The 24,423-nt window shown below is 38.3% G+C and overlaps 1 protein-coding gene across 2 annotated transcripts in view; it reads left to right on the top strand.

The window, feature by feature from the left end:
* Positions 1–24,423, top strand: part of stt3b (STT3 oligosaccharyltransferase complex catalytic subunit B) — a 106,584-nt gene that overhangs the window by 27,868 nt on the left and 54,293 nt on the right. For both annotated transcript variants that reach the window (XM_061882121.1, XM_061882122.1), the window contains exons 2-3: positions 6,645–6,753; positions 15,571–15,858. In XM_061882121.1, the coding sequence (XP_061738105.1) occupies positions 6,645–6,753; positions 15,571–15,858 (397 nt within the window). The remainder of the gene's footprint in view (positions 1–6,644; positions 6,754–15,570; positions 15,859–24,423) is intronic.

The raw sequence follows: 24,423 nt of genomic DNA, 5'->3' as shown, positions 1-24,423 counted from the left end.
ATGTTAATTTTGTCGGTAAATACTTAAGAGTAATATATTTTGATACCTGACACATTTTAATAACTCTTAGCGTGCTAAAATTTTGTATTAACATCTACACCCACATGGTCCAATCATGTCCAAATTTGTTATCACTTGATAGTTTTCCCTTCAACTCTTAACTGCGTTTGTATTGACTCAGATCGCGCCCAATACGGGCTAAATAGTATGCATGTGTAAATTCAGCTCAAGGATCCACAGGTTTTGTTCAAACTGGGAATACTCGGAGCAAGTCCTGTTTCATGCGTTCCCACGGACTTATGTGAACACGAGTTGTATGGAATTACGTGGGCTCGTTGAATGGATTTCTTTTTCATTATTCAATTGAGTTGTTTTTGCGAGATCCCTTGGACCGGTTGACTGATACCATCATAAAATCAAAACGGAAATTAGTCATTGCATATTTACTTGTGACTTGAGACAAGGAAAATGTTGCATGATAAACAATTTCTGAAACTCTGGCAGTTGATGCGGTTTTCCTTCATTTGAGCATGTATTATTTAAATTGATCTGTTTTTATGTTATTTCATACCATTATACTACATTAGGTTGTACATTTTGCCTACAACGTCAAAGCTTTCGTACATGTGTAATTTCTCCCGGTGTCTATAACGATCCAAAAATGTTGCGTTCTTCTGTTAAAATCCTAGTCATACTTTAATGCGTTTATATTTAAGCTTAATTTGCACTGAACAGGAAGTCAGTATATGTTTTAATATTGTATATCTACTAGGGTTGTCCCGATCCGATATTTGGATCGGATCGGCCGCCGATATTTGCCAAAAAATGCAAATCGGCAAGGCATGGGAAAATGCCGACCCAGATCCAGTTTTTTTTAAAAATCCGGTCCGTATTTTTCAACGCACCGATTTAAATAATACATTGCACTCTTCTGCTGCTCCCTACGCTCAGTTCCGCATTTTCCAGCACACCTTCAACACATCTACAGGTCTGTGTTCTAACAGTTAAGACGGCCGTGTGAATTAAAAGTTACGGTGAAAATGTCAGCTCTGTGTGATTATTTTACCCTACAAAACGAAAAAGATGAAGAGGTGGAGTGCAAAACATGCCACAATAAAGTCAAGCGTGGTGGTAAAGTTGTAAGACATTTTATTGACTCTTGAGAGTGAGAAGCTTTTTAGCACTCATCATAATGAACACAGTAGCAGGCTGACACCTGAGCATTTTGAAGTGCTCGTCTTTGTTTGAAAGAATCTCCCCATTATGCTTGGACTTCAATTGTTACCAGATTTAATGCCTGGAAAAATGGTTGACCATGTATAGGTGGAACTCAGAAAAATAGAATATTGTGCATAAGTCCATTAATTATAGCAGTTTCAGTGAAACTAATATGTGACACTCATTAAATGCAAAGTGAGATATGTCCAGCCTTTATTTGTTACAATTTTTATGACGGCTTATAGTTTTTAAAACCCCAAAATGTTCTGTCATTTTCAATATGAGGTTTTCATAAGCTGTACATAATAATCAAAATTATATCAATCGAAGGCTTGAAAAATATCTAGAGTTACAAGGTATGAGCCTATATCAGTAATAATTTCACCCTGTAAATCTTACAGCTGGAATAAACGAACCTTTGCATGATTTTCAAATTTTTTTTGTTTCACCTGTATGTTGACATCATTTTAGTACTAAAAGAACACGGTGGATCAGGACTTGGTTGTTTGTCCATATTTGTTGGGCTGACATAAGCAAGTATTAAAATGGCAACCTTAAATTGCAGCACAGATGCATATATTTTTTTAATGTGGAAAACTTTTGAATTTCAAATGTTTTATAAATATGCTGAAAATGCACATGGTCTTTTCCTTAAGCACAACAGCTTGTATCCTCATATACTTTTGGTAAAAGTGGTTGCTTTTTAACCTGCATTTGAATGTCTTTGTTTACTGTATGTGAACTGAGGGAGCTTTGCTGGCTAATTAGCATAAGTATATCTTGGTAACATTCCATCTCCTTGGTATATATTCCTGTTTGCATGAAACATGACAATCGTTATTGTCCTTCCAAGAGCTCACTTTGGATTTAATGACTTGTATCACATCCGCCGCCCTTCATCTAAGCTTGGAACAGAAGCCACATAAACAAGCTACGCATTGGAGAAAGGCTTCCGACTATGTATATACATTTTGGTCTTTTTGGCAGTAGTCTATCGTGTTGCTTCTTTCATTCTGGTATTTGACTGTGTTCCAACTCCCTTGGCTTAACTGTAGAAGAGAAGTGTGGGGTATCTCTTAGCTCGATTTTGTGCATTTTTGCATCTCAGCACATGCCACTAATTTGAACATAGGGCTGGGCGACTGTCTGATCGATGATTGTGATATATTTCAGGTTAATTACAGTGATCAGCCGTGAGCATTTTAACCTGATCAAACATGGTGGAAACGTTCATGGCGTTCCCACCATGTTAACTGTCTTTGTCCGAAAACTGTCTCAGCTGAGGTTGTTTCTGCCCAACAGCTTTTGGTCATTCGCTTTACCAGATAAATTATTCTAGCTTCACTTCTACTTCACTTAGTTGCTAACTAAACATGCAGCAATAATAGCCGTGACTTTGTTTTTCCCAAACGATAATGCTATTAAGAAAAAAGCTAACTCTTTCGATTGTGTGGCAGTAGTTTGTGATGTAGAGCGAATCAAGCTATTGCACAAGGTAGTTACAAAAGGGATATGCCAATACATCAGCCACCGATTAGTATCGAATGATAGTCGTGAAAAAGTATGTGGTTTGCAAATACTGAGTTATGCCTTTTAATGCTGATCACAAACGCCGCCATTCCTTCTGGCTGACACAATTTTTTTTTTAGTTCCCCGGCTGTCAAGTGGATCTCTGCTGATTATGTATTTTCAAACACAGTGATGAGCCTCTCCTGAAAGCTAATACAAACCCTGTTTCCATATGAGTTGGGAAATTGTATTGAATGTAAATATGCACGGAATACAATGATTTGCAAATCCTTTTCAACCAATATTCAATTGAATGCACTACAAAGACAAGATATTTGATGTTCAAACTCATAAACTTTATTTTTTTTTGCAAATAATAATTATCTTAGAATTTCATGGCTGCAACATGTGCCAAAGTAGTTGGGAAAGGGCATGTTCACCACTGTGTTACATCACCTTTTCTTTTAACAACACTCAATAAACGTTTGGGAACTGAGGAAACTAATTGTTGAAACTTTGAAAGTGGAATTATTTCTCATTTTTGTTTTATGTAGTTCTTCGGTCATTCAACAGTCCGAGGTCTCCGCTGTCGTATTTTGTGCTTCATAATGCGCCCCACATTTTCGATGGGAGACAGGTCTGGACTGCAGGCGGGCCAGGAAAGTACCCGCACTCTTTTTTTACAAAGCCACGCGGTTGTAACACGTGCTGAATATGGCTTGGCATATTCTTTTCTGAAATAAGCAGAGGCGTCCATGAAAAAGACGGCGCTTAGATGGCAGCATGTGGTGTTCCAAAACCTGTATGTACCTTTCAGCATTAATGGGGCCTTCACAGATGTGTAAGTTACCAATGCCTTGAGCACTAATGCACCCCCATACTATCACAGATGCTGGCTTTTGAACTTTGTGTCGATAACAGTCTGGATGGTTCGCTTCCCCTTTGGTCCAGATAACACAATGTCGAATATTTCCAAAAACAATTTGAAATGTGGACTCGTCAGACCACAGAACGCTTTTCCACTTTGCATCAGTCCATCTTACTTAGATAATCTCGGGCCCAGAGAAGCCGGCGGCGTTTTTGAATGTTGTTGAAAAATGGCTTTCGCTTTGCATAGTAGAGCTTTAACTTGCACTTACAGATGTAGCGACAAACTTTAGTGAGAGAGGTTTTCTGAAGTGTTCCTGAGCCCATGTGGTGATATTGATACAGTGCCGTCTGAGGGATCGAAGTTCACGGTCATTTAATGTTGGTTTCCGGCCAGGCCGCTTACGTGAAGTGATTTCTCCAGATTCTCTGAACCTTTTGATGATATTATGGAGCGTAGATGTTGAAATCCCTAAATTTCTTTCAATTGCACTTTGAGAAAGGTTCTTAAACTGTTTGACTATTTGCTCACGCAGTTGTGGACAAAGGGGTGTACCTCGCCCCATCCTTTCTTGTAAAAGACTGAGCATTTTTTCGGAAGCTGTTTCTATATCCCATCATGGCACCCACCTGTTCCCAATTAGCCTGCACACCTGTGGGATGTTCCAAATACTGTAAGTGTTTGATGAGCATTTCTCAACTTTCAGTATTTCTTGCCACCTTTCCCAACTTCTTTGTCACATGTTTGTTGGCATCAAATTCTAAAGTTAATGATTATTTCCCCCAAAAAAAAAAAGTTTATCAGTTTGAACATTAAATATGTTGTCTTTTGGAGAATATTCAACTGAATATGGGTTGAAAATTATTTGCAAATCATTGTGTTCCGATTATATTTACATGTAATACAATTTCCCAACTCAAATGGAAACAGGGTTTGTAATACTGATCTCCCTTACAGAAAATTAAGTGGATATATTAGTGTCTCAGATAACACTATCACCGGAGGACAAGGTTAAACATATGTTTCACACCAAGAGGAAGCCAGGAGCTGGCAGGCTTATAGTCAAGCTAACTGCTAACCTAGCTTGAAACAACACAAGAAGTAAGTGCTTAGTAAAGTTCAAGAAGTGTAATTGGAACCAAGTTACAGCAAGAAGTTAACAGCTATTATTAGGAAATTTACAACTGTATTTATCAGAGTCTAAATACAGAATAATATTGCAATAGCTGTTGGTGTGTCAGCATTGTCATGGTCATAACACGGCACGCTAGAGTAAAGCGTATCATCCACAAATTAATGGCGTCGTTACTGAGGGTGGTGTCAGTATATAATACTAGCTACAGTGAAACAATAATAAAATAACACATTTTGTTTTCCTTATTTTTTTACAAACTTGGGGAATATTTCCCTGTACACAGGATGACTTTGAAAGGCAAACATCAAAATATTTAAAAGAAACAACTGTATTTATTTAAAAAAAATAAAGTAGTATAATTATGTTGCTATTATTTGTTACACAGTCAATAGCACTCACTATAAATACATTGAAAAATCTACTGTTTATACATTTAACCTATATTGGTACCGGCCAGGGCAGCACGGTGTGACAGGGGTTAGTGCATGTGCCTCACAATACGAACGTCCTGCATAGTCTTGAGTTCAATACCAGGCTCGATCTTTCTGTGTGGAGTTTACATTTTCTCCACGTCACTGCGTGGGTTCCCTCCGGATACCTTCCTCCCACCTCCAAAGACATGCACCTGGGGATAGGTTGATTGGCAACACTAAATTGGCCCTAGTGTGTGAATGTGAGTGTGACTGCTGTCTGTCTGTGTTGGCCCTGTGACCGAATGCAGCTGAGTAACTCTAACTCCAGCACTCCCGCAACAATGAAAGGGACAAGCGGTAGAAAATGGTTGGATGGAGTTAATCGGCCTATCTTACTCTTGGACAATAGGTTTCAGAATTGGCAGCATAAAATCCTGATTGGAACATCCATTATGGACATTTTTTACGTCAATATATCATTGAACAAAAATTTTTGTTGGCCAGACCTAAGTGCCACTTACTCTTTCAGTTTTGCTTATGTTATATGTGGGAACTTCTTTTTCCCCCTTTCTCATTCAACCCCAGCAGTGAGTCTTTAAAGGTTATTAGAGACCTACTTAAAGCAATAATCACATTTTGTATACAGCGTAATAGTGTTTGTTTTATTGATGGTTTTATATCGAATCCCGAATTTGAGCTGTGCCATTTTGTAAACAGCGTCTGACTGCTAAGGAAATAACTCTCATGGCTAATTTGAGACCACAATAAAATTGACGTTTGTTGCGTACATGTTACCTGCTGTTCTTTGTATCATGTTCTTTCTATTCATAATTTAAAGACTTTGAGTTTGTTTCATGGGATAACAAAGTGGTGATAAGATAGTGTTGATTTTAGACACTACATCAAACTAAAGACATTTAGATCACTGTGTTTACATAACATGCAAATGTAAAGTTGATGATCTGATGAAGTTCTTCTCTGACAGGAACCCTGATTGGTCAATACTTCCATACACCCGCTTTGGAGTTATATATGTAAAAATTATCCAAAAAAATAAGTCTCTGAGGCACTAAAGCAAGTATTTACCATATAACATGAAAATGTATTTCTACTTAGAGCAATAGTTAATTTGCTGTATGTCTATAGTTTGTTTTTTTACATTACAATTAGTTACATTTACTATCTTCTAGTTAGAACTGGCCCTTTGATGGCACCTATAATGCTGATATGAGTTAGACACCTCTGCCTGAGAGCAGCTGGCATCACCACAAAACCTTGTATTGAATATGAGATGTGCCTTCTCCTTAACAACAAAGCAAATCATCTTACCTATTCTGTCTGTCCCCGAAACTTCTTGAAAGCACACCACAGCCTTTGAGACTGTTTTTGGCATGTCAGCGTACAGTTTTGTATTTGGCAAACAATGCGACCAAAATGAAAATGGCCTTCTGTGCACTGCAATATTCTTTCAAAATTCTTTCTCTTTTGTCTTTTTCTTTAGGTTCAACTACAGATCAACACATCATCTCACAACCAATGGTTTCTATGAGTTTCTCAACTGGTTTGATGAAAGAGCATGGTACCCCTTGGGAAGGATTGTTGGTGGCACAGTAAGTCCCGCCACAACAAAATGTCACGCTCTGATTAACTCCGATTTAAAGGCATTTTCACAAGCTTTTGTTTCATTGCTTGAATTGCATACAAATTACATAAGATTGTAGAGTGACGCACACTGAATTTTACATTATGTTGTCACGGGGCTGCAGTGGTTATGCAATCTTAATAATTCCTGATGGCAGGGATGTTAAAAATGGACGTAGGGGTCCAGCTCGTTATTTATTGGCCCTTGGCATCGTCCAAAAATCCATTATTAATGCAATATGCTACGGTTTAGCGATATTGATGATATAAATTATATGAATTTGACTCAAGATAGAGCTTTTATTAATATTGTTGTGATAATTAGGTATGTAAAGCTCTTTGCGATGTTCGATTTCCATCTCGATACATGGGTTACAACGCGATTCAAAAACAATTTATTTATAAAACAGAACGATTCAATTTAGTGTATGTAGGATTCCGTGTGATTAGATTTAGTGTATGAGCAATTCGATACGGTGACTTAACTTGACTTTATTAATTCATGCTTGCAGTGGAGCCAAGGCCCCACTAAAAAAACAGCTGAACTTTACAATAAATATCAAACAAACAATAAAAAAATTAAAATAACAGACAGTATTTTAAACATTTTGAACATCCTCAGGGCAGCAGCAGCATGGAAATGGTTAGCATTCTGGTATATGACTATGTTACTTATATATTTAGTGTCATTGTACAGCTTAATTGCAGCGTGCAGGGTAGAGTTTTTAAGTCTCTTTATCTTTGGCTTGGGTTCAGCCAGCTTATGTTGGCTCCTCAATGTCCTGTCAGTGCAGCTGGCTCGTGTATGATTTATTCAATTATATGGTTAACATTTGTTGATGGTACCCATTCTGTTTCACACCAAAAAAACACTCCTTCCTGTGCATACGCTCATGTAGAGGATAAACAGCTAGGACCTTGGCATTAAGTGCTTAGACTAGATCAGACTAAATCTGTCCATGAACTATGAGCATCAGTTATGAGCATGAACTGATGAAAACTACTCAGATGAGGGCCAAACCAAACATCTTCCAAGACCACTGATCATTTGAATGCCATAAGAATAATAATAACCCGATGAATGAGAACAGCCATAGGCACATTAATCTTCAAATATAGTAAAAGCACATTCTATAAATATGACATGCTCCCGCTAAGTTTAAATATTTAAAACACAACATTTATTCCCAAAGATGTTTTGGTAAGTAAATGTTAATAAATAAAAAGGGAAACACACATGTAACATGTCAAATATTTATTTTTCAAGAGTCAAGTCCGGTTAGTGTCGTCACAGACTCCTATGATTTCTAGCCAATGGATTGACTGGGGGGCCGGACTTCCGCATAAGGATGGGAAGCAATTGACTTGTGTTGTGGAGTTAAAGGGTAAGGAAAGTTGTCGGAAAAGAGAGCAAAACACAGATATTTAGCCTTTTGTGTGAGAATACTGCACTTTGTGATTTAAAGCAAGACAAACTGGAAATTTGTCTTTGATTTGCCATTATTTGGAATGTTACAATATTGACAGACGGCACAGCACGGACACTGTCTGCGTTGCTGACGTTGCATATCTTGTGAGTAGTTATTTGGTAGGCAGCCAGCCAGCCATGACTCTCGCATTGTTTTAAAGATAAACTGTCCCCTGATTGCTAGTCTCGCGCGACACCAGGTCCATGTAGCTACGTTTATTCTCGTCTCCAGTTATGTAAGTAACATAACGAGCGTGTGACTCTTTTCACGGACAACCCGAGCGCTCGTGTTGTTTTAAAGACAAAAAACGTCGACTGATTTCTAGTTCAGCACTATCACCGATTTATTGCTGTGGAGTTAAGACTATTTGCAAGGAGTACATTAATGCCACTTGCATTCATGAAAGAATTGACAAAGCAAGCATTGTACTGCAGCAAGTTTTGATTGTGATTTGAACGGAATTTTCTGGAAAAATATGCCAAAGTAGACTTAAATCCAGTTTGACAAAATAGGAGTCTCAGTACAATTGCTTACACATACATGTACACATAGAAAATAGTCCGATTTCTTAAATAGTTCGGCTCGAAGGAAGCATCCTACAACTCATGGAAACACCTTAGTCTGATCATGTTTGGCTTTTGAGAAACCAGACTAACACAACTAGGTTATGATATTGGAAACCACATCTCTTGAATGGGTGTGTGCTGCCAAAGGGTACTCTTCGTATCGTGCGTCTTCTACTCTCAATGCACGGGATGTAACAAAGAATATAGGATACAGTTTAATCAAAACATAGGGAACTACTGGAATAAAAAGGAGACTTTATTAATCATTTTGAAGTGCATCGATGGTGGGAAAAAAAACGGTTTAACTAGGAAGGTAGCTAAGGAATCGAAGAATGGAGACACATGCAGACTCCTGGATGAAATACAAATGAGATGGAAGAGAATGTAGGAAGTGTTGTATATTAGAAAGCGAACACAAATCTTTTCAGCGGTAGCGCTATCAGGGCACAAACAGTCTTTTCTTTCGGATTTTAAACTTTCATCAATCCACACAGCCTTTTAAATTAACTCCAAGAGTTTTGTTTCTACGATTTTCCGTCCCAAAATATATTCAAAACACCTCTCTTCAACCAGTCTTTCTTTGCTTCGGACCTGCATCTGTTCCGAGACCTTCTTGGTGGTGGCGTCATATTCGTTATGCAGTCTATGATCATTTATTGATGCTGTCTGCTATTTAACATCAACACAGCCATTAGAAACTTGATATTTGTCATCTGTGCCAATATTACACCAGACATCAGGTACAACTAGAACAAAGACGCTTTGTTTTGGTGTGATGTCATAGATCAACCGGAAAAGCAATATATTAATCTGTGCTAAAAGGAATGAAGCGCCCCCCAGCGCACCAGAGGCACATGGCATATGACCAATTAGGGCATTAGAGTGTGTCCATGGACACTGGGACTTCACATGTTGGTGTAAAAATACAAAAAAACTTAACTATTTGAGTAGTCAGACTAATTTAGTGCATGGGAACATAATCACTGGTAGTCAGTCAGTTTACACAGTTGTTCTCATCTTTAAGAATGTGCCAAGTCTCGTTGCACATTCGGACATTGACATTTCTTTCCATATAGTCAACGTGTTATGTGATTTCAGTCAGACTTTAGTCCTTTTTGTTTGCCGTTTTTGTAATGTGTCCTAATCTTTTACCATTTTTTTTACAATCGTGCTGCCTCTTCATTTTTCTTCATTTTCAAAAGAATATCTCTCTTTTGCATGGACCAGTCATCTTATTTCCATTTCACTACCACCCACCTTCCACTCTGCAGAGAGGAACTGCCAGACACGCTTTCTCTTAAGATATTAAAGAAAGGATTCTTATCGTCCAACAGAACAATATAAAGGCAAATAAAAAACCTTTGGTGCCCTATAGATGACACCATTGCATTTTGGGTTCGGCTTGAGGAGTCTGTTGCGTGCGTTATTGTTATGCAACATTTACTTAATGCACTAAATGAATGCAATTTAGTAAGCGTTGATAAATTATGCACAGCACAGAATCTTATCTATTAATCCAAAGAACAAAGCTGAGGTAACATGAACTATTCTCTGCATTGTAAGACCGGTTTAATAGAAATAAAAATGTAGTACGATGACTTGCAATTATCTTGATATTAATAATCCATTGAGTTTAGGTGCAAGCCATGTGTGATTTGTATTGTACTAGATCAAGCTCTGGTCTCCTAGGCGCTGGCCAATTAAAGATTAAAACAGGAGTTGATGAACAGCAAGGCAAAATGCATAGATTGCTGATAATATGAACACACATCGAGGACATTGCTGACATGTTTAACTAAGAACTCCGTTACTCAAGGCTAACAATGTGCTGCCTAGAATTATAATTGGATCAGCCAGGCATTACTACGTTAATTATATACTTGATTCAGCTAAGAGTTGTCATTTAGGACTGGAGGTTGCAGGCATATTTGTTTAATGTTGAAAACAAATTAACTATTCATTTAAGTATTGGTATTTTTTCGGGTTTATGTAGTTGACAATAGTTTTTTTAAACACACCAATGAAAGATTATCTTAAGGTGCTCAGGTTAGAAATTGCATTGCTGGCACCCTAATGTGAGTCTCCATATATAGTGTAGAGCTGCTCTCCAAATTAATAATTATCACCAGTAAATAAAATGCATTTCTTAGTATCTTAGGTATCGTTATTAAGTATCATTATCTAGCATTGAGACGGTGCTAAACATACCAAGAGCAAGCTGGACCAGGCACACTTAATTGCTAAGCTAGTCACTCACTCACTGTAACTAGAAACAACAACAAACATGTAAAGGGGAAGACATGTATATGGCACACATTGCACTAGAAGGTAAGCAGATATTCACAGGAAATTAATGAATGCATTATTAAGATATAGAGAAGAAAATATAACACATTTTGGGGTGTCAGCATTGTCACAGTCAGTACTTGACACGTAAGAGAATAGCGGCTCAATCCGTTTGTTTGTGGTGTAGATACCAAGGGTAATATCAGTATATCATCAATGCTATGACTAGAACACTCATTTTTCCATCCATCCATCCATTTTCTACCGCTTATTCCATTTTGGGGTCGCGGGGGGCGCTGGTGCCTATCTCAGCTACAATCGGGCGGAAGGCGGGGTACGCCCTGGACAAGTCGCCTACTCATCGCAGGGCCAACACAGATAGACAGACAACATTCACACTCACATTCACACACTAGGGCCAATTTAGTGTTGCCAATCAACCTATCCCCAGGTGCATGTCTTTGGAGGCGGGAGGAAGCCGGAGTACCCGGAGGGAACCCACGCTTTCACGGGGAGGACATGCACACTCCACACAGAAAGATCCCAAGCCCGGGATTGAACCCTGATTACTCAGGACCTTCGTATTGTGAGGCAGACGCACTAACCCCTCTTCCACCGTGAAGCCAACACACACTCATTTTTATTTTCTCCAAATTATTTTTTTAGTTTTTGTACCTGTTACAAACTTTTATAATAGTTTAGAATAATTCCCTGGACACAAGATGACTTCCAGGACAAAAAGGCAGCATAAATCAGGAGAGGAACACCCCTAGTCATGTTTTGTTTAAGCTATGGAATTGCTTTATGGCTTAAAATCATTTTTCCAATATACATTGCTGCCGTTTGTATGTTATGCCAGTATGTATCACAATATATTATCTGGCATATATGGTAGGATAGACTTTATTTATCTCACATTGGGTAAAGTGGTTGCAGTGCATATACAAAAAGTTCACAAAAAATAAAGACGTATGAACACAAGAAGGGAAATCAACATATCGAGAACACAGAGCTGATACAACCAGCTGCAATGGCTCCATACAGCTGCAAAGGTAAAACGCAAGGAGAAAAACAGAAATTGAGCAATAAATAATACATATTGTGCACAGACAATTGCACCGTGCATAGACAAACAAAACTAAATACCACTTCAACCCCCACACACATTTTTTTTCTGAAAATCTTCAATATACGTTCAATTTGCCGTATTTTTTGGACTGTAAGACGCACTTAAAATCCTTTCATTTTCTCAAAAATCGACAGTGCGCCTTATAAACCGGTGCTAATGTACGGAATAATTCTGGTTGTGCTTACCGACCGCAAAGTCATTTTATTTGGTACATGCTGTAATAAATGTGACCAGTAAATGGTAAGGGTGTAACAGTACGTGTATTTGTATTGAACCGTTTCGGTACGGGGGTTTCGGTTCGGTTCGGAGGTGTACCGAACGACACGGACATATTAAGTAGCGCACCGCACGTTTTGTAAACAATGCACACCGAGGCACCATCAATTGATTTATGTGGACCCCGACTTAAACAAGTTGAAAAACTTATTGGGGCGTTACCATTTAGTGGTCAATTGTACGGAATATGTACTGTACTGTGCAATCTGCTAATAAAAGTTTCAACCGATCAAAAAAAAAAAAAAACACACGGCATGCTAGCATCGGGCTATGATAGACTGACCATAGCCTCCTCTTTTCACCGGATATGTCCTCTTCGCGGAGCTGTCCAGGTGGAGTTTCTTCAATGCCTCAAATGTACGGCATTTTGAGTTATGGTTCCGTGTATTTTCAATGTACGTTCAGAGTTAAGAAAGGGTTAAAACAAAAACAGAAAGTGCTGCACACAGCAACATTCGTGAGAGAGGGGCATAGACAGAGAGAGCAAGAGCGTTATGATAAATGCGCATGCGTCGCCAGGCTCTTCTTCTTACCCATAGATTTATCAGATTTTATTTTTTATTATCTATAGCAGGGGTGTCGAAAGTGTGCCCCGGAGGCCATTTGCGGCCCACAGGTAATGTTTTAAAGGCCCACGGCACATTCTAAAAATAGTATTAAAATAAACAAAAACATAAAAAAAAGTGAAATAAAAAAGCTTGAAGGCTAAATGTAATTTAGAAAAAGTTGCAACGTTGACTAATAGAACAAAGCTCTTTTTTTTCTTTCAAACTGTCACTGCTCAAAACATAATATTGAATCAAAATAAATGGTATGAATTATTGACCTATCCAAGTTTCCGATTACTTCACATCAAATATTCCAATAAGAAAAATATTTTTGGTGGAATATTTAGCAAATTTGTTAAATAATCAAAAAATGTATATTTTGTTGTTTTGTTACTGTACCGAAAATGAACCGAACCGTGACCTCTGAACCGAGGTATGTACCGAATTGAAATTTTTGTGTACTGTTACACTCCTAGTAAATGGTAGTGAAACATAAGAGGTACGTATAAACTGCAATATGACACCAGTAAAAAACACCAAAACTTAATATGTCCATCCATCCATTTCCTACCGCTTATTGCCTTTGGGCTCACAGGGGGCACTGGTGCCTATCTCAGCTACAATCGGGCGGAAGGCAAGGTACACCCTGGACAAGTCGCCACCTCATCGCAGGGCCAACACAGATAAACAGACAGCATTCACACACTAGGGCCAATTTAGTGTTGCCAATCAACCTATCCCCAGGTGCATGTCTTTGGAAGTGGGAGAAAGCCAGAGTACCCGGAAGGAACCCACGCAGTCATGGGGAGGAAATGCAAACTCCACACAGAAAGATCCCGAGCCCGGGATTGAAACCAGGACTACTCAGGACCTTCGTATTGTGAGGCAGACGCGATAACCGCTCTACCACCGTGCTGCCCTAACTTAAAATGTTCCATTGAAAATATTAGAACATTACACACTGCACTCAAAAATTTGTCAAAATGTTTTGGTATGACTTCGAAGCCGCACCGCTTAATGGATTGTCGGCCCATTACGGGTACAGTAGTCAGAGATACAACTATTACTATGGTGTGTATAAGGACCGCAAAATGGCAGACATTATCTGTCATTTTTTTTCACAATATTATGCAAAACCAACTTTTCTTACCTTCTGGTATCTGCTGATCTGTATTTGAGATCTACTTAAGTCCTGAAAATTTGCGCACTTCCGCCACTGTAGTCCGTGGAAACATTGTAGTCGATAAGCTTATTCTTTTTCACTATCTTCTTGTTTGGGGCATACAACCGCCGCTAAATTTCTAACATATCTCCCTATGGAAGCGCTAAAAACTACCAGTGAACTGGGTTTACATAATTCATCCACGGAACTTTAGTTATTAGAGTTTCGGTCGGACAGTATTTCAGGGGGCACATTTTCGGCGTTGTTTCACTGGTGAACCACGGATGAGAAAATGCTGCTCCGTTGTTGATTCAAGCTATTCTGAATATCATTAAAACAGTTAGCTCCATCTTTTGACTCTTCCTCAACTCCCGTCCTTGCTCGCTTCACCGCTACAACAAAGATGACGAGGAGAAGACGTTGTCGAAGGTGAGCCACGTAAATAGGACTGCCCAAAAACAGCACACCCTTAGTCAACTGTCAGAAAGCGACTTGAATGTGGTCTATGAATCAATCTATACAACATTATGACCAAGAAACCACCATTACATGTTATGTAGACCACAAGGAAGTGTTTTAAATTTAGAAAAAAAATCATAATATGACCCCTTTAATGTGCCTTATAATTAGATGCGCCTTTTGTATGAAAAAAGACCTGAATAGACCCGGTCACCGGCAGTGCGCCTTATTGTCCAGAAAATACGGTACTGTTTAATGATTTACTCAGTTAAGGGATGCACAATATATAATTTTTTTTACAAACTCTTTCCGAAAACTCAAGTATTATGTTTTAAGTTCAGGTTTAACTGTATAATTTGTGCACACCTTTTTTAAAGGTTGGCTTTGGGGCAGCTACTTTAGGAGCGGCGGTGAAAGTTTCAGGTGGCTGATTAGGTTAGATGTGTTGAAACACCATCTTGTTTGCCTCCTCGCAGAATGTTTGCAAAACTATTTGTCGCAAAGAAGAAGCTCTCCAACCCGTGAAATTCTCCCACAACATAAACGCCATCTTTGTTTACTATTGTTGTGAGCTTAAGGGAAGTTTGTGACGTGCTGTTTACAGCACGAGCATGAGAAAAGGGCTGCTGGATTTTCTCACCTCCATCACAGCACGGGTAATCTTGCCTCATTGGCGCTTTTGTTTTATTTGGTTATTGTAGCTATTTTTTACTGTTAATGAATTTATCAGGATGGCGTCAACATTTTGGCCTGATAATTATCTTTCTGATATTTATCGGTCACTCTTACTTAGTTCAGTTGTTCCATTGACTGCTGTAGCTAAAATCAACACACAAACAAATCGTTCTTTTTTATCAGTAACACCTCTTCCTCTCTCCCCGCTCTACACAGGTGTACCCAGGATTAATGGTGACTGCTGGGCTCATCCACTATGTGCTCAACTTGCTTCATATCACCGTCCACATTCGAGACGTGTGCGTCTTCCTGGCACCTGTATTCAGCGGCCTCACTGCCATCTCCACGTTCCTGCTGACACGGGAGCTGTGGAACCAGGGTGCAGGGCTGCTGGCAGCCTGCTTCATTGCCATTGTTCCTGGCTACATCTCTCGCTCTGTCGCTGGCTCATTTGACAATGAGGGCATTGCCATCTTTGCCCTTCAGTTCACCTACTACCTCTGGGTATGTATGCTTGATATAATTATTGCTAATTGGTTGATTTAGAATGCATGGATGAAGCGATTATGTCTTGGTCCGCTATTATACATTATCAAAATAATAAAACACCCAAGGGGAGCTACATAAAATGGGGTATTTATTAAAGCTCTGTAACTATTACCTAGGTTGCTACTAGGTTGTACACAATGCTTAGCAATGAAGGAAAATTCACCTTTGCATGAAGTCAAAAGTGTATTTTTGATACAAAGTATTTTAATATCTGTTTGTATAGCGATATATTAATCTTCAGTGCTTTGTTGGGTTTCAACACTCAGGTTTTGGTTTTACTGTCAAAAATGTAGTCCCGTTAGATGTTGTTTGGCCTCACGTGATGACTAATACATCAAAAGTCTTGAAATATATGCATGGTTTTTTCTTTGCTGACTGTGAGGAGTCCCAGTCACTAGAATACAATAGAGAATGTAGTTGAATATGCCAGCTCCATCAGGCTACTTAACTTTTAACCGTAAAGTATAAGTTTGAATATAGTTTACAATTAGAATTAATGTTCTTGTTCTAGTGTGTATTTTTGATGCATTAATAGTTTGTAAATTGGCATACATGAAGAGGTTTCTTTTGCAGCACACTTAAAGGATAGTAGTTCCATTCACACTTGGGTTGTAACGGTATGTATATTTGTATTGAACCGTTTCGGTGCAGGGGTTTCGGTTCGGTGTGGAGGTGAACCGAACGGGTTTCCAGACGGACATAATAAGTAGCGTAAACAATACTCAAAATGGCGGACATTTGAGGCATGTCCAGTGCTAGCAGCGGTCGGGCTAAGATAGACTTACCATTCGTCCTCTTTTCACCGGACATGTCTTCTTTTGCGGTGCTGTCAGGGCAGATTTTCTTAAATGCCTCAAAGGTCTGGCATTTTGAGTTATGGTTGCGTGTATTAACAATTTACGTTCAGGGTTAAGAAGGGTTTAAAAACAAAACACATTGTACGCGCAACAGCAGCATTCGTGAGAGAGGGGCAGAGAACGAGAGAGTTATGATAAACGAGCATGCGTCGCCAGGCTATGCTTTTTATCCATTTATTTATCAGATTAAAATTTGTATTATCTATAGCAGGGGTGTCAAAAGTGTGCCCCGGAGGCCATTTGCGGCCCACAGCTAATGTTTTAAAGGCCCACGGCACATTCTAAAAATACTATTCAAATAAACAAAAATATAACAGAAGTGAAATAAAAAGGCTTGAAGGTTAAATATCATTTAGAAAAAGTTGCAATGTTGACTGATAAAACAAAACTGTTTTTTTTTCTTTCAAACTGTCATTGCTCAAAACCCATCCATCCATCCATTTTCTACCGCTTATTCCCTTTGGGGGTCGCGGGGGGCGCTGGCGCCTATCTCAGCTACAATCGGGCGGAAGGCGGGGTACACCCTGGACAAGTCGCCACCCAAATTAATGTTATAATGAATTATTGACCTATCCCAGGTTCCCATTACCTCACATCAAATATTCCCCTAAGAAAAATATTTTTGGTTGAAGATTTTGCAAATTTGGTAAATAAATGACCAAAAAAATAATATTTTTTTGTTTTCTTACTGTACCGAAAATGAACCAAACCGGGACCTCTAAACCAAGGTACGTACCGAACCGAAATTTTTGTGTACCGTTACACCCCTAATTGACACAATAGATTTCTAAATCATTGAATATTTGTGTGCCACTTATCCAGCACAGGCTTGTCCAATTATTTAATTTATATCAGCAACTGTGATCACAAGACGTTCAGAATCTTTGGGGCCCCTCACGAGCCGATTACGATTACAATTAGGGAGCTACGATTTGATTAAAAGTTGATCATTGCTGGATCTTTAATTTATATGGGTGCAGTTACATATTTTTTGTTTCGCTAAAGAAGCATTCATCACTCGCAATTTTTAAAAACAGTGTATTTGTAATAAACAGTTCAATTATAAACCATCACATTTATTAAATTAATGGAAATGTTTGCAAAACTGGAACACAAGTGCCCTATAATCAAGGAGTTGGTCAGATTTCTCTGTGAGGTGGCTCACTCTGCTGCAGTCAGCCAATTTTTAGAACGGTCTGCGTTACTTTATTTAAAATAAATATATCGATTGACGTTTACTAATCGATTTTATAATCGTCAATGTCCGAATTGTGATGCATCTAAAATAGATTTTTTCCCCCAATCACTGTCTTACTAGAATGAAAGTAGGGTTTTTCTGATCAATTTCTTGCTGTATTTGTTTATTTTTTGGTCATTTGTTTACATCATTAAACTAAAAATAAGAAAAACATCTTTGCAATTTTCATGAGAATTCGATAAGGGGAATAGGGGATTAAAGTAACAGAGTGAAAAAACAAGTTGCCTCTATATTGAAGCTATTATCATATCTGATTTGTGACAACAAAAGACTTCCTAAATTTGGGAATGAATATATATGATAAAATTAGTATACGTCTGAGATTCCCGAGCCATTTAGAGAGTTAATGAGCAAGCCAGTCACGTAATTTGTGACATAGGAGTAGCAATCACAAATCCCTTCCCCATCAATAACAGTGCTGGTCAAGAAGATATTGAGAGAGCCAACAAAGTTTACTTTGGGAAAATTACCATATATTTGTGAGCCCGAATTCAGAGGATGAGTATTAACCTTTAGAAGCCGAGTGCCAAGCGGATGCAGCTTTTTTGTAACAATATAGCATCCACAGCATTGCTAGGTGCTAAACATACAAACTAACCATGGTAAACCATAATAAAACAAACACTTACTGTAAAATGGCAACACTTGCTGGGATGCCGACTGACAGAGCGCTCACATAATCCCGCTTGGATGAAGAACCAATCTCAATCCGCACTAAGGGTAAAAAAAAGTTGCAGAAACCAGCGTCTTTTTCACCATCTCAGGGGATGTGAACGAGGACCAGCCTCTCGGTCCATGAATTATAATTTTAGAATTAGTTTTATCAAGTTTGAGACAAAGCAGAAACAGCTGATGGCTTTAGTGTGTCAAGTCTAGCAGCGTAAAATAGCATTAGCTCACTGCTATTAATGCTCCGCTAAAATAGGCGCTCTGCGTTGACGCGTATAATAATATCACTCACATTTGATTAATTTTCACTTCACGACATGTAAATGGAGAATTTTTGGTGGTTTCCAGATGTATTGTTTTGGCAGCACATCGCTTTCCATTTTTTGCATATTTCCAGTATGACTGATCTGAAAATATGGTCAAAGTGCAAAACTGTTCCTATCGTGACGTAGAATCAATGGAAATTGCGGAAGATATCTGGAGCGGAATATTAAAAAATAGCCAACTGAATTTGTGGCCTTTCGTGATGTTTAGACATAGTTTGCGTTTTTTTTAAATACAACTACATATGGTTTAATGGGTACTATGAAACACTATAAAGCATATAACTTCAAATTCCATAGCCTTTCAATATTATAACTACATTTGTTTTTCCTCTAAAAACATGTACATATGCTGAAAAATGCTGCAACTGAGCTCAAATACCAAAGGAAAAATTAATTGGGTTTTCCTGACTTAATCACTGTTTCGTTACTTTTCCTTTCCTAAATACTTATACTTGCCTCATTACAAGAGCAGAGACTGTAGCACTCCACCTAATTAGGTTGATGTTCATCTTCAATTTACATTTTATTGTTCTAGAGACACTTCTAGGTTGTGGAAAATGTTTTATTTGTATAATGTTGACCTGCACAGTACCGTAAATCAGCTACTGTTTGCAGTCAACTACATTTAAAAATGAAAATGTTTGGGCACCTCACGACTCTTATTACGATTTAGGGGCTATGATTCTCTTATACATTGATTTGTGTATTTTTGATATATTGTAAATCATTATTATATTGTTCGTATAGTTTATATTATTGTACATTCTGAATACATTATATTTACCGTAAATTCCTGACTATAAGCCAATACTTTTTTCCTACGCTTTAAACTCTGCGACTATAAAACAATGCAGCTAATTTATTTGGCCAAATAAAACGTTATTGTATCCATTACTTTGGCATGTCTTTGAGGGGTGGATTGATCCGGTGTCCCTCGGTGCACAGTTGCTGTTACCGTCTGCTGCTGCTTGGCACGCGGGCTGGTTGCCTCTGAGCAAACATTACTCTTCACGTCTCAAGCAAGCAATGGCGGTTGAGGTGGGAAGGGTAGTGTTGTTAATGCTTAACGTGTCACTGTAGCTTAATAATTTGTTTGGATGTGCACACTATGCAACTAGGGATAGGTACTGAATCCAGTAATTTTTTGGCACAGACCAAATCATGTAAAATTTCCTAGTCACGGTACCTGGATTGCGCATGATGTCGGCACTTGGCAATCACTCCAGCAGCACTGAGAGTGATTCTGCCAAACTACCTGTAGATAATCCTGAAATGATAGATGCCAACAAAAAAATTGACTCAAAAAACGCTCCGACGCAATTAAAAAAGGCTCCACTTTTCCAAATATGTGCTAGCTTGATGCTAATATATTTTGGCTTTGCTATTGAAATACTACTGATAAACCTAAAAATTGTACATGGTGATTTCAACACCTCCAAATTCATTAATGAAAACTAAAATTCAAAAGCAAATTACAATCAAATAGCTTGTGCATAGTAAGTACAAATCTTACAGTTTTAAAGCAAAAAAAACTCCACCTAAATACACAATTCTCCTTCCCATGGAAATAGAAACCCTACCAGTCAAGAGCCTGTAAAATTGTCCCAACTCTGACAACTTGCCCTTACCTAAAGTTAATGTTTAAGTCTTGTCTTGTTTTAAGGAACTCCGTATCTTTTCTTTATTCTGATGTATTTCCAAGTATGGCATCACTCTGTTCTACAGAAAGAAAGAAAAAAATATATCAGGAAACCTACACTTCTGTTGCAAACAGTACATGCAATAAATAAAGAAGCTCTTTAAATAAGCATATTTCTGCCTCACATGGTTGGATCTGTTCTTGTTTTATTTAAACTCACTAATTGGTGATCGGACCGTCTCTGGAAGTGATGGGCCATCCAGATTGATTACTCATCCACTCACGACTGTGCTGTGTTCTATTTGCCAAGTGGTCTGAAAAACAAACCTCCTGGTCATGTAACACTGCTTCTAATTATTAGTTTTATTTACCCAAAGGTGTCTTTCATTTCCAACTCTCCGTCTTTCTATCCTTTCATCTCCTTTAATTGGCTTTGTCTTTGTTCATGGCTTTGATTTGCTCTTTGTATGTTTTTATGTTTTTTTACTCATCTTTTTTAACACTTTTTTTTTGTCAAGCTCATTATTGGTCTTTGAGGCCTTCCACATTTGTTCTCACAAATGCTTGTTAATTGTCATAGCTCGGCATTAGATGTATCCAGCTCCATTGTGTCTCCTAATGACCCGTTCAGTTCAACCGTACCGTGTCAAAACACGCCTCTAGTCTGTAATTGTATACACTCACAGAGGCCTAGGCTGTTAACAACTATTACGATATCTTGACCGACAAATTATTTAAGAAAAACAATATTGTCAACATTACTTTGAGAACAAATTAACCACTGATAAAAAAAATACATCAATCACAATTTACTCTTTCAAGGCAATAAGCTTGTATTCCTTGTACATTTTAACATAGTATTTTGAATTTCAAAGTCACTCAATCAAAGTTTAATTAAATAGCTCTGAAACACAAATGTCTCAAAAGGCTGCACAAGCCACAATGACGTCCTCAGCTCGGATCCCACATCAGGGCAAGAAAAAGCTTCAACCCAATGGGAACGATATGGTGAACCTATGATGATGTGGGGGACCCCCTTTGAGTGAGCGGTAAAATGGATGCCAAGTGGATAGAGTTAATAATGTGAGAGTCCAGTTCATAGTGAGGACAGCAGTGCATCCTGTTCTATGTAGATGAGCCAACAGCGCTGAGACGTCACCAACTGACGCATAGAGCAGTGATCCATCCCGGGTCCCAACTTGGAACAGCTACCGACTCCTTCGAAGGAAACTAATCTGTGGCCACCTGATAACCTCTCGGGCAGAGCAGAAAAGAGAGACGGCATATCAACTGGTCTAAAAAGTGGCCTATTTAAAGGCTAAGGTACATAAATGAGTTTTAGGATGGTAATTAAATGCTTCTACTGAGGTAGCATCTCTAACTGTTACAGGTCGGGCATTTCAAAGTACTGGATCCTGAATAGAAAATAGAGCCCACAGACTTTTTGGAGTCTTATCTCTAAGAACTCTGGCTTAATAAGCCAGAGTTCTTAGAACGCATGTTTCTGGCACATACTATCAGCAAAATAAAATGAAGCCCGACCGTTTAGTATTTTATCATATAATAATAAAACCTTAATATCACATCTTAAGTGCACAGGAAGCCAGTGCAGGTAAACCAGTATAGGTGTTTATATAATCAAACTTTATTGGGTTTGTCAAAAGTCTAGCAGCCGCATTTTGTACCAGCTGTAATCTTTTAATGCTAGACATAGGGACATCCGACGAGACATAACGAACGCATGAATAAGGATCTCAACATTGGTGGTGGACACATTACGGAGATGTAAGAAGGCTGTTTTACTGTTGCTACTGTAAGAAGTCCCTTGTAGGGTTAGCCAATGATTCCCACTTGTGGGCCAGGTCTAGTCTCAAACCCAGGCAGAGCACATTTAAACACTTCTTATAATAGTAATAACAATAATAATAATAATAATAATAATGGTTTATATTTTTATAACGTTTTCCTATACTTTCAAAGCACTTCACAGAGAAGTGAGAACCTATCATTCACACTACGTAACATGTATTAGTGGTACTTTGGTCAAAATTCTGCATAGATTTTTTTCTACAAAACATCTTCAAGCCTCTTTGACTATTTCTTCAGGATGCGCCATTTTTTGAGCGGTATTATTTACGCCTCGTCCAGGCCGAGCCCGCTTTGTCTGAGTCTCAAACTTGTCAGCCATGCTGTAGTTTTTAGCTCTTCCATATGACATCTACTGACAGATACAAAGGTTAGAACTATGTGCTACTTTGTATTAGAAATGGCAACAGCGGATAATTTTAGTGTGCTTGTACGAACCAGTCTTCCCCACAACAAGGCGTTGATGTTGCATGGTACGCGTCCTTCGTCCCTGACACATTCCAAATTTGAAAGGACACAGTCCACGCACTATTGATGCACCTCATTTTCCCCCAAAAAAACATACATTGTGAACAACAACTTGTGTTTGAAATCACAGTAACTTAGTTTAAGTGCAACCGTACATTGACGTTGTTGACAAAAATGTGGTAACATTTAAAATATCTTCATTTGGCATTAATAGTCGTGTTTTTCCAGGCCATGGGTGGGTCAGCATTACTGGTGACCACTGAGCAACCAAAGAGACAAATAGCTCTAGCCTCTACAAAAATACAGCGAGTGAAAACTAAGCACGTCATGAATAACTTTGCAAAGCGGACCTGGCTTTTCATAGATGTACAGCTGACGCAAGAGCATTTAAAGCAGAGGCTTGTCTCTCCTCCGTAAGATTATTAGCTAGTGAGTTAACAACAGAGAGACAAAGTTGTATGAGAAGTACATTTAGATATATTTTTAACTCAACTGTGTCTATATACCTGTGCTAAACTTTCTTAACAGCACTTAATGCTCTTTTATATTGAAGCTAGGATTTGGTGTCTTATTGTAATTGCCGCTGTTTTGACTGGCCTTTTGTTTATGTAAAAAATATTGGTTTTTATCAGCATTTTGCTTGCCCTCGCTTTTAAATAGAAACAAATGTAATACTTATTTTTTCCTAATGAGCAGTATAAATAAATATTTCATAGTGAAGTAGTCCTTTCTTTTGTGCCTAATTGAATAAATATATCTCAAGCTGAAATCAAAAGCCAATGGCTAAATTAGGGCTACTATAAGTGTATCTTCATAATCTCATTAATCGACTAAACGTTAATAGTCAGTTTTTAGTCAACTATCAAAATATTCATTAGATGTAGGCCAAGTAACTAACAAAATTAACCATGTTGTCAGCAGACCAATGTTGTCAGCAGACCAATCACCGTTTCAGTCTTTTGTGCATCTGCCCAGCGCAGACATGATCACTTGTACACAGTATCACAACATGCTACTGTGTATATGTATATGTAAACATGGGTTTATTTTCTTCATAGTAAATAAACCCAAGTTTCCATTACTGGATGCTGCGCCTGTCGGTGGTGTTTTAACATTTCAGGGATGTGCTACCACTGCTGCACTGGAATTAAATAAGAAAAAAAGAAAAAAAAAACATTCTGTGATGGCGGTATTGATGAATACTCTTATTATTGGTCAACATTTAGTTATGTTCTGACGCCGTCTGCGTATACATGTTGCTTACTACATACAAGATCACATTTTTGTCGTGCAAGCAAGAGAAGGGGAACGCAAAATGTAGGATTGTGATTAATTTCAGACACATTTGGAACATAAATGAATTAATCTGTTAATTATAACCATATACCATACCACCATCAAATGAATTTAATGCTACAATTTCAGATATGGAATAAT

This window comes from Nerophis ophidion, linkage group LG21, assembly GCF_033978795.1.
Source record: "Nerophis ophidion isolate RoL-2023_Sa linkage group LG21, RoL_Noph_v1.0, whole genome shotgun sequence".
NCBI classification, from domain to species: Eukaryota; Metazoa; Chordata; class Actinopteri; order Syngnathiformes; family Syngnathidae; genus Nerophis; species Nerophis ophidion.
The sequence above is the reverse complement of the archived record's forward strand: the minus strand, read 5'-3'. Positions and strand labels throughout refer to the sequence as shown.